We start from the raw sequence: 17,738 nt of genomic DNA on the forward strand, positions 1-17,738 counted from the left end.
ACTATCTGGCAACATTGGTACAAGAAAACATTTACTCTAATCAAGGTTTCTGTCTGGCGGGGCTTTTCACTGTATGGGCGCCCGTCTCGACACTGGTATAAGGAGATGGTCAGGAGCTGGCCAGGGGGAGAAGGTCACGTATTTGAAATGATGGTCATAATTCCTTCAGGTGGAGCGGCGCATCGTCCCAAACTATTTGTGACAAGGAGGGTCTCGTCTTCTGAGTGAGGAGGAAGAGGAGGGAAGGGAAAGGAGAGAGATGAGGAGTGGAGGGAAAAATGAAGAAGTGAAGTTGGAGGAGATGTTTTTGGCTGGATGCCAGAAGTCACGGGAAGAGTTAGAGAAAGCAAAGTTTTGACATTTTCTATTAATGAAAGAATTTTTGGTTAGTCGGAGAATAGATTTGACACGATTTCGGGCAGAAATGTAAAGTTCATAATTAGCATTAGTTTGAAGGCTCTGGTACCTTTTGTGACCTACCTCTCTATCATTGACAGCACGAGAACAAGCGTGATTAAGCCAAGGCTTTTTAGCGTGAGGAGTAGAGAAAGAACGAGGAATGTATGCCAGTAGAACCAGTAGAACGCCCCTTGCGAAACCCATACTGGCGATCAGATAGAAGGTCAGAAGTGGAAAGGTGCTTTTGAATCTTCCGGTTAAGGATTGATTCAAAAGCTTTAGATAGACAAGAAAGTAAAGCTATAGGACGGGAGTTTGATCGATTGGAACGGTCACCCTTCTTAGGCACAGGCTGTATGAAGGCATACTTCCAGCAGGAAGGAAAGGTAGATGTTGACAGGCAGAGGCGAAAGAGTTTGACCAGGCAGGGTGACAGCTCGGAGGCACAATTTTTTAGGACAATAGGAGGCACTCCATCAGGTCCATAAGCCTTCTGAGGATTGAGGCCAGAGAGGGCATAGAAAACATAATTTTGAAGAATCTTTATAACAGGCATAAAAGAGTCAGAGGGGGAATGAGTAGGAGGAATATGCCCAGAATCGTCCAGAGTGGCGTTTTTAGAAAAAGTTTGAGAGAAGAGTTCAGCCTTAGAGATAGATGAGACGTCAGTGTTGCCCTCAGGACTGAAGAGTGGAGGGAAAGATGAAGAAGTGAAGTTGGAAATGTTTTTGGCTAGATGCCAGAAGTCACGGGAAGAGTTAGAGAAAGCAAGGTTTTGGCATTTTCTATTGATGAAAGAGTTTTTGGTTAGTCGGAATATAGATTTGGCACGATTCCGGGCAGAAATGTAAAGCTCATGGTTAGCATTAGTTCGAAGGCTCTGGTACCTTTCGTGAGCTGTCTCTATCATTGACAGCACGAGTACAAGCGTGATTAAACCAAGGCTTTTTAGCGTGAGGAGTAGAGAAAGAACGAGGAATGTATGCCTCCATTCCAGAGACAATCACCTCTGTGATGCGCTGAGCACACACAGCGGGGTCTCTATCCTGGAAGCAATAACCATACCACGGGAAATCGGAAAAGTACATCCTCAGGTCGTCCCACCGAGCTGAAGCAAAATGCCAGAAGCATCGCTTCTTCGGTGGGTCCAGAGGGTGTACAGGAGCGATAACACGGATACAGAAATAAGATTGTGATCGGAGGAGCCCAACGGAGAGAACAGTTTGACAGAATAAGCAGAAGGGTTTGAGGTAAGGAAGAGGTCTAGAATGTTGGGCCGGTCTCCAAGACGGTCGGGAATACGTGTAGGGTGCTGGACCAACTGCTCTAGATCGTTGAGGATAGCAAAGTTGTAGGCTTGTTCACCAGGCTGGTCAGTGAAAGAGGATGGAAGCCAAAGCTGGTGGTGAACATTGAAATCTCCTAGGATGGACATTTCAGTGAAGGGAGAGTGGGTCAAAATGTGCTCCGCTTTAGGGTTCAAGTAGTCAAATAATTTTACATAGTTGGTAGAGTTAGGTGAGAGATAAACAGCACAGATGTATTTTATAATAGAATGACAATGAAGTCTTAGCCAGATGGTGGAAAATTCTGAAGAATCAAGGTTGTGGGCACGAGAGCAAGTGATGTCGTTGCTCACGTAGGCGGAACATCCAACTTTGGATTGAAATTAAGGATAGAGATAGTAGGAGGGAAGAGAGTAGAGATTGCTGTCAGTAGCCTCAGAAACCTGTTTTTCGGTGAGGAAGAGAAGGTGAGGTTTAGAGGAAGAGAGATGGTGTTCCACTGAATGAAAATTAGAAGGAACACCGCGAATGTTGCAGAAATTGAGTAGAAAGAGGTTTGAGGAGTTATCAAGACACCTCTCGGGTCTTCAGCCAGAAGGGGAGTCCTCCCTGGGGGAATTTGTGTTCCCCCCCACAGGCGAGGACTCGGAGGCAAGGTGGAGGTGCGCCATTTTGAAATTTGAATTTTGGGAAAAGGTGGATATGTTGTGTGAATGTAATGTGGTGTGGATAGAGAGAGGAGATGTCTTTAGAGAGCATGCTGATCTACTCGCTGGTGTTGGTGAGACAATAGGGAAACGGTTAGTGAGGACATGGGAAGGGTTTTTGGAGGGCTTCAGCTCCCTTCTCACCTCCCATATATATCTCACCGGGAGTGGCTTGCGCCCGTTCGGCAGGTGTCCTCCTACCTAATCCAGCCTGTCTCAGTTTGTCTCTCTTGTTACTCGTTTATCTTCCACTGTCTGTCCTCGTCCTCCTATTGTTAACTCGTACATATTGTTTACTACACACACTAACATTTATATGTCATCTACACCATAGACACGCATACACACACAAACACCTTTTCTATTTATTTTGTTTGTTCTTATGACCTGTACGATTTTTATGTCAATAAAAAAGCCTGACGGATATTGACTTTCTCTATCCATGAACCAATTAGCACGTAGAACACTCGCTACCGCCTACACGTGTAGGGTGCTGAACCAACTGCTCTAGGTCGTTGAGGAGGGCAAATTTGTAGGCTTGTTCACTAGGCTGGTCAGTGAAAGATGATGAAAGACAAAGCTGGTGGTGAACATTGAAATCTCCCAAGATGGAGATTTCAGAGAAGGGAGAGTGGGTCAAGATGTGCTCCACTTTAGAGTTCAAGTAGTCAAAGAATTTTACATAGATAGTAGAGTTGAGTGAGAGATAAACAGCACAGATGTATTTAATAATAGTATGACAATGAAGTCTTAGCCAGATGGTGGAAAATTCTGAAGAATCAAGGTTGTGGGCACGAGAGCAAGTGATGTCGTTGCTCACGTAGGCGGAACATCCAACTTTGGATTGAAATTAAGGATAGAGATAGTAGGAGGGAACAGAGTAGAGATTGCTCTCAGTATCCTGAGAGACCTGTGTTTTGGTGAGGAAGAGAAGGTGAGGTTTAGAGGAGGAGAGATGGTGCTCCACAGAATGAAAATTAGTATCCTACATATCATGAATATGAAATATAAGTACTTAGCTACAAAATAACATATACAAGAGGTCGTTGTGGTTAATGCTGTTCATATGTTTGTCAACAAATGATGGACGATGGACTGACGGAGTGGATCATCCGTCCCTTATTTTTTCTCTCTCTCACCTTCCTTTACTTACACCCCTCTCTCCCTCTTATCACCTCCCTTACTCCTTACCTCCCTCCATCCCCTCCTTTCCTCCCTTATTTTTTATCTCCCTCACCTGCCTTTACCTACAGCCCTCTCTCCCTCTTATCACCTCCCTTACTCCTTACCTCCCTTCATCCTCTCCTTTCCTCCCTTATTCTCTCTCTCCTCCCTTTCACTCCATCCCCTTCTTTCTCTCCCTCTCCCCTCCCTTCTCTTCTCTTCCATCTTCTCTCCTCCCTTACTCTTTCTCTCCCTCTCCTTTCTTTTCCTCATCTCCTCCCTTCCCAGTTCCCACCTCCCTCCTCCCTTACATTCTCTCCCTTTCCTACCTTACTCTTTCTTAGTCACGTTGTTTTGTTTTGAGGTGAGCCGAGTATCGCCCCCCCCCCACCCCCCCCCGTCCCACTTTGATCCGCTCTATTGTTATATATCTCCATTATTTCTATCTCCCTTCCTTCTGTTTCCTCTATTCCTTCTTTCCTCTTCTTTATTCTTCTGCAATTCTCTCCTTTCTCCTTCTTTTTCTTTTCTCTTCTTCCTCTCTTGTCCTTTATCACACTTCTCATGTTACTGTTATTGTAATTATTATTATTATTATTATTATTATTATTATTATTATTATTATTATTATTATTATCATCATTATTATCTCTCTCTCTCATATAGAAGAAGAAGAAAACTATTAAAACAAGAAGAAGAAAAAAACAACCTATAGCTGTGGAAAATGATTATAATTGGTTTCATGCACTAAATTAATGTTCCTTCCTTTACTGTTTTCTATTATCATATTACGAGTCTTATCATTTCCTCCACTGCATGAATATTGCACACATGTTTCTTGTATTAATTGAAAATCACACAGTATGCGCTAACCACTCTTGCAGGAAGGCTGTTACAGTGGCGGACGACTCAGTTCGAGGAAGGTGGGAGGGAGGAGGGGGAGAGCAATTTATTGTCTTCTTTATTCTTTGTTCCATATCTCATAATAGAAGGGTGTCGATCCAGTGCAGATGTAGCTAACAGATGTGGAGTAAAGGACCTGCATGGAAACAGTGCTCAGAAGGGAAAGACTCCGATGGTTTGGACATGTAAAGAGAGCAGGGGAGGACACAGTGCTGGGAGTTGTGGAGAGAATGGTAAGATAGGGTGTCCGGTGCAGATGTAGCTTACAGATGTGGAGAAGAGGACCTGGAAACAGTTTCTTTTTTCCTTTTTTACATGTGACCTAAAGCGCCGGTAGGCTTTTTTTTATTAGGGGCCTGATGGTGGGCCCGAGCCCGTTATGGCGGAGACAATTGTTTATAGTGGCGCAATTATTATTGGCTCATGCTGCCCCCCGGAGATCATTCTTGATTTCACTAGCATAGCTTCTTCTAGAGTCCGGGTTGGTGGATAGTCTTCAGGACAGCATGTGGGTAGTCTTAGGCCCCTCGGCGGTGACTGAAGAACCTAGGTGGTTAGCGGCGGATTCGAACCCTCATCATCATCAACCCTGCGAATGCGGGGCCGGTACGCTAACCACTCCGCCACCACCTCATAAACATGGAAACATGGAAATGCAGGCAACATAAAGCCTATTGGCTCATTACGAGGTTGCCGGCTTTGGTGATTTAATCTGCTCGACAGCCACTTGTGGCCTGGGGAGCAGATGAAAGCACCTCGACATTGACGAGCAGATGAAAGCACCTCGGTATTGAGGAGCAGATGAAAGCACCTCAATATTCAGTTTACTCCCGACGCAGCGAAGTGAAAGTCGATTCTATATTTGAAGGAATTAATAGTATTCGCATTTACTAATTCTGAAGGAAGATTGTTCCAGTGACGGATGACTCGGTTTGAAAAGAAACTCCTTCCGATGGGAAAGACTCCGATGGTTTGGACATGAGGAGAGCAGGGGAGGATACAGTGCTGGGAGGTTTGGAGAGATTGGCAAGACAGGGTGCCCAGTGCAGATGTAACTAACAGATGTGGAGTAGAGGACCTGGAAACAGTGCTCAGAAGGGAAATACTCCGATGGTTTGGACATGTGAAGGGAGCAGGGGAGGATACAGTGCTGGGAGTTGTGGAGAGATTAGCAAGACAGGGTATCTAGTGCAGCTAGATGTGGCTAACATATGTGGAGTAGAGAACCTGGAAACAGTGCTCAGAAGGGAGACTCCTATAGTTCGGACATGTGAAAAGCAGGGGAGGATACAGTGCTGGGAGTTTTGGAGAGATTGAAAGTAAAAGGAAGGAGACCAGTTGGTAGACCTAGGAAAAGGTGGAGAAGGTGTATACAGGAAGACTTGGCAGTGATGGGATTGGATGAGCATCAGGCAGAAGACAGAGCAGAATAGAGGAGACCCATTCAGCGTCCAACCGCTCAGGAAGAGTGAAAACGGACATTAAACGAAATTATGATGATGATGATTTATCATAAAAGAAGAAGAAAAGAACAGAACTAAGAACATTAAGTGACCTTGGATACGTTCAGTTCACTCCCGACGCAGTAAAGTTACTGTCAGTGGAAATGGAGTTGATCGTTTCCGCACTGACTACTTCTGCGGGGAGGCTGTTCCAGTGGCGGACGACTCTGTTCGAGGAAGGAAGTATGGAGGAGGGAGGGATGGGAGCGAGAGTTTTTATTCTTTTCGTTAATCTTTGTTCTCTCGTTCCATCTCATCCTTCCATATGCTCACTGCCACATATACTTCACTGCTCTGTTACTTAACTTTACTTTCAGATCATTTCACTTTACTTTCAGATTAAATAAGTTAACTTCCTCTGCATTGCGCCACGTAGGGCTACAGCAGACGCTTTTAAAATTAGGAACAGCAGACGCTTTTAAAATTAGGAACAGCAGACGCATTATAAATTAGGAACAGCAGACGCATTATACATTAGGAACAGCAGACGCATTTAAAATTAGGAACAGCAGACGCATTATAAATTAGGAACAGCAGACGCATTTAAAATTAGGAAGAGTAATCACTTAAATTAACTTGAGAAACAAACAAAGATTAACATGATTCTGAGGGGAAGTAGGCACCCGTTTATTATATATATACACATGTCTGTGCATCATCAAGACCCCAAGACCCAGACCAAGCATTCCTAAACGTATACTATAGTCGCAGCACAAGAGTCTGAGGTCTTCGTTATCGTGCTCTGGCAACTTGCCATTACACATGCACACACACATACAGCTACATAATCAGCGACCTTATTTTTTTTTTACAACAGAGGAGTGGCCGAAAGATAGAGAAGAGCTGTGTGGGTGGAGCCTCCCACACGTGCGATGCATACTCCATACGAGGGCGGACAAGGCCCCTGTATATGGATAGCAGCGGTGCGGGGCAGAAGAACTGGAGGAGACGATATAGAACGCCCAACCTCGAGGAAGCTGATTTAGTGAGAGAAGAGATGAAAAGTTTCCAGTTAAGATTTTGAGTTAAGGATAGACCGAGGATATTTAGTTCTGATGAATTGTAAGGTGACAGCTGAGTGTAGTTGAAGAATGGGGGATAGGTGTTTGGAAGATTGTGTCGAGTTGAAAGGTGGATAAATTGGGTTTTTGAGGCATTGAAGGACACAAAAACCCAAAGGTTCCTTTTATCACAATCGGAGATGATAGCAAGGTCTGAGTTTAAGGATTCTGCAGCCTCAGTCTTATAAACTAAAACATATTTTTACGACAATTTCAATAATATGATTAATACTGACAAATGTGCCCTATGCGTAGACTATCATATAACATCGTAGACGCCATGACGCCAGGTTGCCAGAGCACGATAATTCACACCTCAGTCTCGGGTGCCGCGACGAAAGCCAAGGCTGTTACACAGAGACAGCCTTGGCACAGCACCACTATAACTCCTCCTCTTCATCTTTCTCCTTTCCCTTCCCTCCTCTTCCTCCTCACTCAGGCTTAGTGATGCGGAAGACGAAGACGAGACCCTCCTTGTCACAGAAATAGTTTGGGACGATGCGCCGCTCCACCTGAAGGAATTAAGACCATCATTTCAAATACGTGACCTTCTCCCCCTGGCCAGCTCCTGACCATCTCCTTATACCAGAGTGTCGTGACAGGCGCCCATACAGTGAACAGCCCCGCCAAACAGAAACCTTGATTAAAGTAAATGTTTTCTTGTACCAACGTTGCCAGATAGTTGTACTCAGCATCTTATATATTTACCAACTTCCGACTTCAAATATGTCTCCTGGGGCTCAATAAATAGATTCATTTATATCTATCGTTAAAATAGTTAATTCCTGATGTTTCTTGGCAATAGTTAGGTGTCAAAAAACGATAAATACTATGCTCTGAGTACTATAATCTGGCAACGGTGCTCCCTACCTTCTTCCACTTCCCGTCCGCCTCCAGCTGGTCCATGTAAGGCTCCAGCTTGTCCTTGTAGGAAGGCACGGTCTGTAGGAACTCATGGCGCATCACGATGATCACGAAGCCTCCTGGAGTGCCGGAGAGGAGGAAATCAGTTAATCATTGGGGCATACGCTAGGGGGCTCGTCGTCTAGCCCACCCTAGGGAGACCGCCTCAAGGTTTACTCCAGGCATATATGAAGTCTCTATGTAGGCTCTTTCCAGTCCTAAACGGCGCCTAAGTTCGCCCGTTTGAAAGGCCTCTCGTAAAAGTTGCTGGGATTATCATGAACTGTTTTGCGATCCAATAGTAGGAGTAGGTAGGAAGACACCTACCGAACGGGCGTGACCTACTCTCGGTGAGGATATATGGGAAGCGAGGAGGGTGCTGAAGCCCTCCAAAGACCATGTCCTCACTAACCGTTTCCCTTTTGTCTCATCAACACCAGAGAGCAGTTCAGCATGCTCTCTAAAGACAGTTCCTCTCTCTTTCTACACCACACTACATTCACACAACACACACCTTTTCACAAAATTCAAAATTCAAAATGGCGAAAAATAACAATGCCTCGGAGTCCCCGCCTGGGGGGGGACCATAAATTTCCCTTCTGGCTGCCGACTTGAGAGGTGTCCTGATAACTCCTTGAACCTCCTCCTTATCAATTTCTGCAACATTCCTGGTCTTCGTTCTAATTTTCATACTGTAGAACACCATCTCTCCTCCTCTGAACCTTATTTTCTCTTCCTCACCGAAACACAGGTTACTGAGGCTACTGACAGAAACTTCTACTCTGTTCCCTCCTACTATCTCTATCCTAAATTTTAATCCTAAGCTGGATGTTGAGCCTACGTGCGCAACGACATCACTTGCTCTCGTGCCCACGACCTTGACTCTTCTGAATTTTCCACCATCTGTCTAAGACTTCATTGTCGTTCTATTACTAAATACATCTGTGCTGTTTATCTCTCACCTAACTCTACTAACTATGTAAAATTCTTTGACTATTTGAATTCTAAAGTGGAGCACATCTTGACTCACTCTCCCTTCGCTGAAATCTCCATCATGGGTGATTTGAATGTTCACCACCAGCTTTGGCTCTCATCCTCTTTCACAGACCAGCCTGGTGAACAAGCCTACAACTTTGCTCTCCTCAACGACCTAGAACAGTTGGCTCAGCACCCTACACGTATTCCCGACCGTTTTGGAGACAGGCCCAACATTCTAGACCTCTTCCTTACCTCTAATCCTTTTGCTTACTCTGTCAAACTGTTCTCTCCGTTGGGTTCCTCCGACCATAACCTTATTTCTGTTTCCTGTCCTATCGCTCCTGTACATCCTCTGGACCCACCGAAGAGGCGATGCTTCTGGCATTTTGCTTCAGCTCGGTGGGACGACCTTGTTATAATAATTGTAGTATATCAATTGAAAAAAAACACGACAGATAGATCACGCCACCTTGTAGGAATGTCAGCTGTCAGTGTTTACCATCTCAGTTTGTATACAAAGCATTTCATCAAGCTTAGAGGTCACCTTGACATACGTGACCAATTGTAACTTCATTATTTTCCACTCTGAAACTCGTCACTCCTTCGAGAGAGCTCGCACGACACACACCTAGCGTCTCGTCTCTCTCACCCACGCTACGCTGTATCTTAGGTTAAGAATATATTTCTTCTAAGACAGCAAGAGTTTCCCTTCACGCCCGCAAGTCCCCGCAACCAAGCGTTACACCGTTACAACCTGAGGATGTACTTTTCCGATTTCCCGTGGAATGATTACTGCCTCCAGGAGAGAGACCCCTCTGTGTGTGCCCAGCGCATCTCAGAGGTGATTGTCTCTGGAATGGAGGCATACATTCCACGTTCTTTTTTTACTCCTCATACTAAAAATCCTTGGTTTAATCGTGCTTGTTCTCGTGCTATTAAAGATAAAGAGGCAGCTCACAAAAAGTTCCAGAGACTTCGAACTCCCGCTAACTATGGCTTTTAAATTTCAGCCCGGAATCGGGCCAAATCTATTCTCTGACTTACCAAAACTGCTTTAATCAATAGAAAATGTCAACACCTTGCTTCTTCTAATTCTTCTCGTGACTTCTGGCATCTAGCCAAAAATGTCTCCTCCAATTTCACTTCTTACTGTTTCCCTCTTTTCCTTAACCCTGACGGCAGCACTGCCGTCTCATCTGTCTCTAAGGCTCAGACTTTCTGTAAGAACTCCACCCTGGACGATTCTGGGCATATTCCTCTTACTCACCCCCGCTCTGACTCCTTTATGCCCGTTATTAAGATTCTTCCTAATGATGTTTTCTATGCCCTCTCTGGCCTCAACTCTCAGAAGGCTTATGGACCTGATGGAGTGCCTCTTATTGCCCTTAAAAACTATACTTCCGTGCTGACACCCTGCCTGGTTAAACTCTTTCGTCTCTGCCTATCAATATCTACCTATCCTTCCTGCAGGAAGTATGCCTTTGTACAGCCTGTGCCTAAGAAGGGTGACCGTTCCAATCCCTCAAACTACCGCCCTATAGCTTTACTTTTATGTACATTTAAAGGTTTTGAATCAATCCTTAACCGGAAGATTCAAAAGCACCTTTCCACTTCAAACCTTCTATCTGATCGCCAGTATGGGTTCCGCAAGGGGCGTTCTACTGGCGATCTTCTTGCTCCCTTAACTGACTCTTGGTCATCCTCTTTTAGCCATTTCGGTGAAACTTTATCAGTTGCGCTAGACATATCGAAAGCCTTCGATAGAGTCTGGCACAAGTCTTTGCTTTCTAAACTGCCCTCTTTTAGATTCTATCCCTCTCTCTGTTCCTTTATCTCCAGTTTCCTTTCCGGCCGTTGTATCTCTGCGGTGGTAGACGGTCACTGTTCTTCCCCTAAACTTATCAACAGTTGTGTTCCACAGGGCTCTGTCCTATCAGCCACTCTCTTCTTGCTATTCATCAATGATCTTCTTTCAATAACAAACTGTCCTGTCCACTCATACGCCGACGACTCCACTCTGCATTATTCAACTTCTTTCAATAGAAGCCCATCCCAACAGGAAGTACACGACTCCAGACTGGAGGCTGCAGAACGCTTAACCTCACACCTTCCAATCATTTCCGATTGGGGTAGAAGAAACCTTGTGTCCTTCAATGCCTCAAAAACTCAATTTCCCCACCTATCAACTCGACACAATCTTCCAAACACCTATCCGCTATTCTTCAACAACACTCAGCTGTCACCTTCTTCAACACTAAATATCCTCGGTCTATTCTTAACTCAAAATCTCAACTGGAAACTTCATATTTCCACTCTCGCTAAATCAGCTTCCTCGAGGTTGGGCGTTCTGTATCGTCTCATCCAGTTCTTCTCCCCCGCACAGTTGCTGTCCATATACAGGGGCCTTGTCCGCCCTCGTATGGAGTATGCATCTCACGTGTGGGGGGGAGGGTGCTCCACTCACACAGCTTTTCTGGACAGCGTGAAGTCTAAGGCTCTTCGTCTCATCAGCTCTCCTCTTCCAACTGATAGTTTTCTACCTCTTAAATTCCGTCGCGATGTTGCCTCTTTTTATCTTCTATCGCTATTTTCACGCTGACTGCTCTTCTGAACTTGCTAACTGAATGCCTCCTTCCCTCCCGCGGCCCTGCTGCACACGACTTTCTACTCATGTTCATCCCTATACTGTCCAAACCCCTTGTGCAAGATTTAACCAGCATCTTCACTCTTTCATCCCTCACGCTGGTAAACTCTGGAACAATCTTCCTTCATCTGTATTTCCTCCTACTTACGACTTGAACTCTTTCAAGAGGAGGGTATCAGGACACCTCTCCTCCCGAAATTGACCTCTCTTTCGGCCACCTCTTTTGATTTTCTTTTTCTCAGGAGCAGCGAGTAGCGGGCTTTTTTTTATATTATTGTTTTTTTGTGCCATTGAGCTGTCTCCTTTTTTGTAAAAACACTTTCACACTCACACTCACGCACGCACGCACGCACGCACGCAGGCACGCAGGCTCACTTACTCACTCACCGTTCTTTGCGACGCGCACAACGTCGTCGAGGCCACTGTGTGAGATGTGACCTTCGCCCATACCGCCCGAGGTGACCACCAGGTCGTATGTGTCTGAGAGAGAGAGAGAGAGAGAGAGAGAGAGAGAGAGAGAGAGAGAGAGAGAGAGAGAGAGAGAGATGTAAAAGAAAAATACGTATATTAATCTTTACATATGAAACAACAACAATAACAATAATTCCACTCACCCAACTCTCCTCGACAGAGTGGAGTCTAAGGCTCTTCGTCTCATCAGTTCTCCTCCTCTTACTGACAACCTTCTACCTCTTAATTAAATTCCGCCGCTATGTTGCCTCTTTTTCTATCTTTTATCGATATCTTCATGATGACTGTTCTTCTGAACTTGCTAACTGCATGCCTCCCTCCCTCCCGCGGCCCCGCTGCACACGACTTTCTACTCATGCTCATCCCTATACTGTCCAAAACCCTTATGCAAGAGGTAAACTCTGGAACAACCTTCCTTCGTCTGTATTTCCCCCTGTCTATGACTTGACATATTTCAAGAAGTGTATCAAGACACCTCTCCTCTCGAAATTGACCTCTATTTTGGCTACTCTTTACTTTTATCTTTTATGGGAGCGGCGAGTAGCAGGCTTTTTTATGTAATCTTCTTGTTGCCCTTGAACCGTGTCCTTTGATGTAAAAAAAAAAACTACTAATACCTTTGGGCACGGTGGAGTGTCCGCTGCCGATAAACTCCAGGAAGTCGTTGGTATAGATGCCAGTCTCCCGCTGCTTCATCATGCCCTCCGACGGGTCCACAGCGTCTATGTGCCTGTGGGAGCGGCTGTAGTAGTTGCAGTAGTAGTAGTAGTAGTAGTAGTAGTAGAAGTTATAGCAGTAGTAGTAGTTGTTGGGAATCCGTAAATTTACCCTACCCAACAGTTAGGTCACTCGCAAAGTGAATAACACACCCGTCAGACAATCCCAAACAAAGAAGTGCTTACCAGCTATTAGGTGGTGAAGGTATCCAAAAAGCAACTCCAGACAGCCGAACAAATAATAATCCTACCGGATCCGTGTAGTAAAATCTATCTGTCTCAAATAACTGCTGGGGGCACTTAGCTGAGAAGCGGGTTTCAAAAGATATTGTTGTCTCTGAAGTCTCGTTGCCGGGTGTAGTATCCCTCAGTCAGTTAATAGAAGGTACACTGCGTCCGAGTTAATGGGTGGGCTGCAGTGCCTTGGTCTTTACTTTGTGAAGGCCGATGGTGGAGTGAGAGAAAACCAACCACGTGGGTCTGAAGCGATATTTTTAATTTCTCTCGCCAGATGGCGTGGCTTTCCTCTCTGTTTCCATCGGTTAAATTATCCTCGCTCTTTAATTTTAATTCAGCAAGAACAATTAGTTATTATTTAATGAAGGAAACACTTCACTATTGTTATTCCTTTCATGGTAAATGTGGTTAGTCTTCAGGCAGTGAATAAGTTGATTCTGTCTCGGTTTGGGAGCCGATGACCGAAGTATTTAAGTACCATCCAAGGCTTATTTGAGCTCAAACGATACTCATAGTTGGCTTGAACTCTCGGCCCGAGACTAGTTCCATAAGGGAAATAGTTAATTTGTCTAGTCCCCCGGTTAACTGGCCTAATTCCTAACATAGTATAGCCTATCGATTTTAACTTGAGCCCTTGGGCGCGACACAAGGATTCCCCACGAGACCGCGCTGGTGCCACATCACTCCATTACTCTCCTCAGAGAGGGTGGCTATCTCTCTCTCTCTCTCTCTCTCTCTCTCTCTCTCTCTCTCTCTCTCTCTCTCTCTCTCTCTCTCTGCATGGCTGCGCAGGGCGGAAGAGTGAGATCTACTTCATTTCTCCATTGTGGCGTAACGTTGAATGGTGCGGCCTGGCGCCTGTTGCCAAGGTCCGTCGGGCGGCAAAGTTGCATGAGCCACGTTGCCAAGTGATATGGAAGGTTTACTGAGTCGTTGTCTTTCCCTCTAATCCCAGGTCGAGTGCCCCAGTCTGCGGGATCTGCGAGAGCAGTACCTCTCCCGGTGTCGTGATGTACATGGGAATTTTTCCCTTTCCCTAATGCTGGGTGAAAAGGCGCTCACCCCTGGACATGACGTCATGGGGTATCTGTAGGAGATGGGCATCCTCCATCTCTTGTAGGGTCTCTTCATAGAAAGTTCTTTGTATTTCACTAATGCATTTTTAATAAACATTTTATTATATTTTAAACTAGTGCTATATCTAAATGGACCATTTCAAAACTATCTTCCTAATAATATTTATCACCCTTAGATTATTTTAATTATTTGCCTTCCATTTTATTACTCCGGTGCCATATGACCAAGATGTTGCGGCGCCATGAAAGAAACTCTAAATCAATCAATCAATCAATCCCTCTAATCCCAAGCCATTCATAACACCACGCAGTCGTATTATGAATGTATGTAAATTCCATAAATAGATAACGTACAGACTAACAGTGAGACAAAACGTCATGCGCAGGTCATCGCTAGATCTGTAAACAATGGTGGTTTCCCCGGGCCAAGTCACAGTGCTCAATTTTAAGTTAGAGTTGATGGACTATAGTAATGCCGCTCCTGCCCGCTCCCAGTTCCCACCCAGCGGCCCTGCCTCTACACAAGCTGCTGTAATTTCCAACACATCATCTTCATCTCTTGACGTTGGACTCTTGTTGAGGCTGAGGCACTGGCAGGCAGGAGGCAGTGGACTGGAGGATATTTAAGTAAGGTGACCGGACATCCCCCTGTCTGCGGCCCTGCGGCACCCACCTGAAGCCTTCCCGGTGGAGTTCGCGGCCCACGCAGCCCGTCCCAGCGGCCACGTCCAGCACCCTGGCCTTAGCTCGCCGCTCCGGGGGTACCCAACGCAGCGCCTCCTCCAGCGTGATGGCGGGGCCACGGTACCCGCCTTTCCAGATCATCTAAGGGGACGGGGAAGCGGGTGATTACAGGTGGGTACCCCAGGGGCCGCATCACTTCACTCCCGGACCTCAAGGAGTAGTCGCCGGTTTAACGCAAAATCATTCCAGCGATACCCCATGATTCTGCGTAGGCACTTGGTACTGAAGGTATCTCTCTCTCTCTCTCTCTCTCTCTCTCTCTCTCTCTCTCTCTCTCTCTCTCTCTCTCTCTCTCACCATCTCCTCGTAGTTCTCGGACCAATCGTTGTAGCCGACCACCATCTCCTCCGGCGTGACCCCCGGCCTGTGGACTTTCGCGATCACCCTCATTGCCACGTCGCCCCGACTGCCGCCCTCAGACATTATCCTGCAGCAGGGAAGAGACAGAAGAATCACAGGCAGGGCATGACTACAGTACAGTACAATTCCTTTATACATCCTTTATATATTTACGAAGGTAGGTACAGTTTTCTAGCCCCACGCCGCACTCCTCGCTGATTTGCCGTCTGGCTCTCAAGCTCCGCCCACCTCCATGGCAAGTATGGCCCGCCTCTCTCTCTCTCTCTCTCTCTCTCTCTGGAATGGAATAGACTAAGCAATCACATAGTTAGTGCAGCGACGGTAGCTTGGTTTGAGTAGACTGGATAGCTACATGGACGAGGATGACAGGTGACAGTGAGGTGTGGGTGCAGTAAGGCTCTCCGGCTTATTGCTCGGCCAGCTGAAGTTGCTCACTCTCTCTCTCTCTCTCTCTCTCTCTCTCTGTGTGTGTGTGTGTGTGTGTGTGAGAGAGAGAGAGAGAGAGAGAGAGAGAGAGAGAGAGAGAGAGAGAGAGAGAGAGAGAGAGAGAGACTCGTGATCAGGGTATTATGAATGAACTACACACACACACACACACACACACACACACACACACACACACACACACACACTCTCCCAGGCTTCACGGTCTGACAGGGCGGCAGTTTGAGCCCGCTCAGGCCGGATTCTTTCCGTTGACTAGGAGTGGTTACTATCCCCCCTTGAGCAAAGGGGATGGGGTGTGTGGTCTGTGAGGTCCTGGCAGTACCCATAGGTCGACGATAAAGAGCACTTGCTCATGTCGGGAGGGTACCTGCTGGCGATTACGAGACCAACGCGTGATCAGGTCGTGGTGAATTACACACACACACACACACACACACACACACACACACACACACACACACACACACACTTTACACGTGGCAATTCCTGGCCGGCAATACAGCCGCGACGATCTAGCGGCTAGACCGGCTGGGAGCTCTCGGGAGAAAGTACCTTCACACGTGGGAGGAGCCGCCGGGAGCATCAAGACGTAAACTGCTAGTAAATGCAAGGGCATGAATTCACCCCAGACACCCCAAAAGGCTACTACCATATCTTAAAACCACAATGAGTTTGGTCCATCAGCCTAATATTGTAGAAATACTTTAAGTAAACGAGTTTTATCATAAGTAGTATTGATTGATTGATTGATTGTTTATTGCTGCATTTAACAACAAAGGAGAAGGGAGGAACATGCCATCCCAACCCCCAGGCATTACATAATGTGATTATATAATACACGAAAATAACCGTTCCTTATACCTCCTTCGATATCTCGCAAAGAGATAAACATTTCCCTCAGTGTTGCTGCCACTCTCTCAAAAGTTGTTTTGCGCAGACTCTGCTTCTTGTAGAGCTTATCTTGTGGGTCCCACAAGTGTCGATGCTGTCTCACTTCCTCTAGCAATGCCACCTCGGCCTCCCGGCTCCAAATCTTGTTATCTGCATCTGTCATTTCTTGTTTTATTGGCGCCGACATGTTGTTTACCTGGCCGCCAGTCGGCAATACAAGACGGACACGCTCAGCTGCAGAGAACTTGCCGCGAGAAGAGCTCCCAGACCCAGACCCAGACCAAAAATGCTGCCGCGCCTGTATTGCCAGCCGCGAATTGCCAGGTGTAAAGCCGCCTTTAGAGGTGAGGTTCGTGATTTAAATGAGAAGAGATCGCAAGAAGAGAAGAGGGAGTTTTTTTGGAGAGTAATGGATATGAAAGTGAGAAAGTAGTTCATAGGGTCGAGAGGAAGAAGGGAATAAAACTAACAGAAAAGGAGAAAGGGTGGAAAGTGACATATACGAATATTAATGGAACAGTTTCATCGTAGATAGAATTAACGACTATTTGAGAGACAAAGAACCTGATATTGTGGGGCTGACGGAAACTAAGTTGTGACCCATTTGAGGTGGTGGGGATTGGAGAAGGTACAAACAACATATGGAGGAGAGACAGAAAGATAAAACAGGGAGGAGGTGTGATGTTGATGGTTGAAAAAGGCATTAGGGTGGAGGAGGTAATTGAGGGTGAAGGCTTGACAGAGGTGTTGAAAGTGAAAATTGTGGGTGCTGAAGGAAGAAGGAGGCATTATGTAGTAGGGTATGTGCCCCCATGAACAAGCGTATGGGGTTGCGGGAATATAAACAAATGATACAAGACGCGGTGAGTTGCAAGGATGAAATGTTGAAGGAGTGTGAAAGAATAATTATAATGGGTGATTTCAACTGCATGGAGGTGGAATGGGAGAATTGGCAGACGCAGGGAGCAGACGAGTCGTGGGGAGGAAGACTCCTGCAACTGGCAGTGGAACATGTGCTGACTCAGTGGATCAAGGAACATACCAGATTCGGGAAAGAAGGCGAGGCGTCAAGACTAGACCTGGTATATATTTAGTAAGGGGCCGGAAATAATAGAAAATCTTAACGTAGATTGTCCAATAGCGAAGAGTGACCATGAGGTTGTGGAATTTGAAGTATCAGAAAAGAAAACGATTGACCGAAAAGAGGATCACAAAATTGGGAGAAGCAACTACTGTGACTTTGTTAGCA

General features: G+C 45.9%; 1 protein-coding gene across 3 annotated transcripts; it reads right to left on the minus strand.

The window, feature by feature from the left end:
* Positions 1-7,409: 7,409 nt before the first annotated feature.
* LOC126994804 (uncharacterized) lies at positions 7,410-15,213 on the minus strand. Of its 3 annotated transcripts, none has more exons than XM_050854086.1 (6): positions 15,089-15,213; positions 14,721-14,872; positions 12,636-12,748; positions 11,935-12,027; positions 7,893-8,005; positions 7,410-7,534 (listed from the first exon to the last, which is right to left on the minus strand). In XM_050854086.1, exons 1-6 carry the CDS (start codon positions 15,179-15,181, stop codon positions 7,454-7,456), a joined length of 645 nt encoding a protein of 214 aa, XP_050710043.1. In that variant the 5' UTR covers positions 15,182-15,213; the 3' UTR covers positions 7,410-7,453. The 3 variants fall into 3 exon arrangements, with proteins under 3 accessions (XP_050710043.1, XP_050710041.1, XP_050710044.1); XM_050854084.1 differs by having other exon boundaries at positions 12,636-12,760; XM_050854087.1 differs by lacking the exon at positions 11,935-12,027.
* Between the last annotated feature and the right edge of the window lie 2,525 nt (positions 15,214-17,738).

The sequence above is a fragment of the Eriocheir sinensis genome, unplaced genomic scaffold (assembly GCF_024679095.1).
Source record: "Eriocheir sinensis breed Jianghai 21 unplaced genomic scaffold, ASM2467909v1 Scaffold880, whole genome shotgun sequence".
Lineage (NCBI taxonomy): Eukaryota > Metazoa > Arthropoda > Malacostraca > Decapoda > Varunidae > Eriocheir > Eriocheir sinensis.

What these genes read in the sequence shown, in the direction of transcription:
- LOC126994804 (XM_050854084.1), bottom strand. Translation starts at nt 15,181, where the DNA reads ATGAGGGTGATCGCGAAAGTCCACAGGCCGGGGGTCACGCCGGAGGAG. An exon ending in ACACTCCACCGTGCCCAAAG is followed by an intron (nt 12,028 to 12,635) that starts GTATTAGTAGTT and finishes TCTCTCTCTCAG; the next exon opens with ACACATACGACCTGGTGGTC. An exon ending in CGGACGGGAAGTGGAAGAAG is followed by an intron (nt 7,535 to 7,892) that starts GTAGGGAGCACC and finishes TAATTCCTTCAG; the next exon opens with GTGGAGCGGCGCATCGTCCC.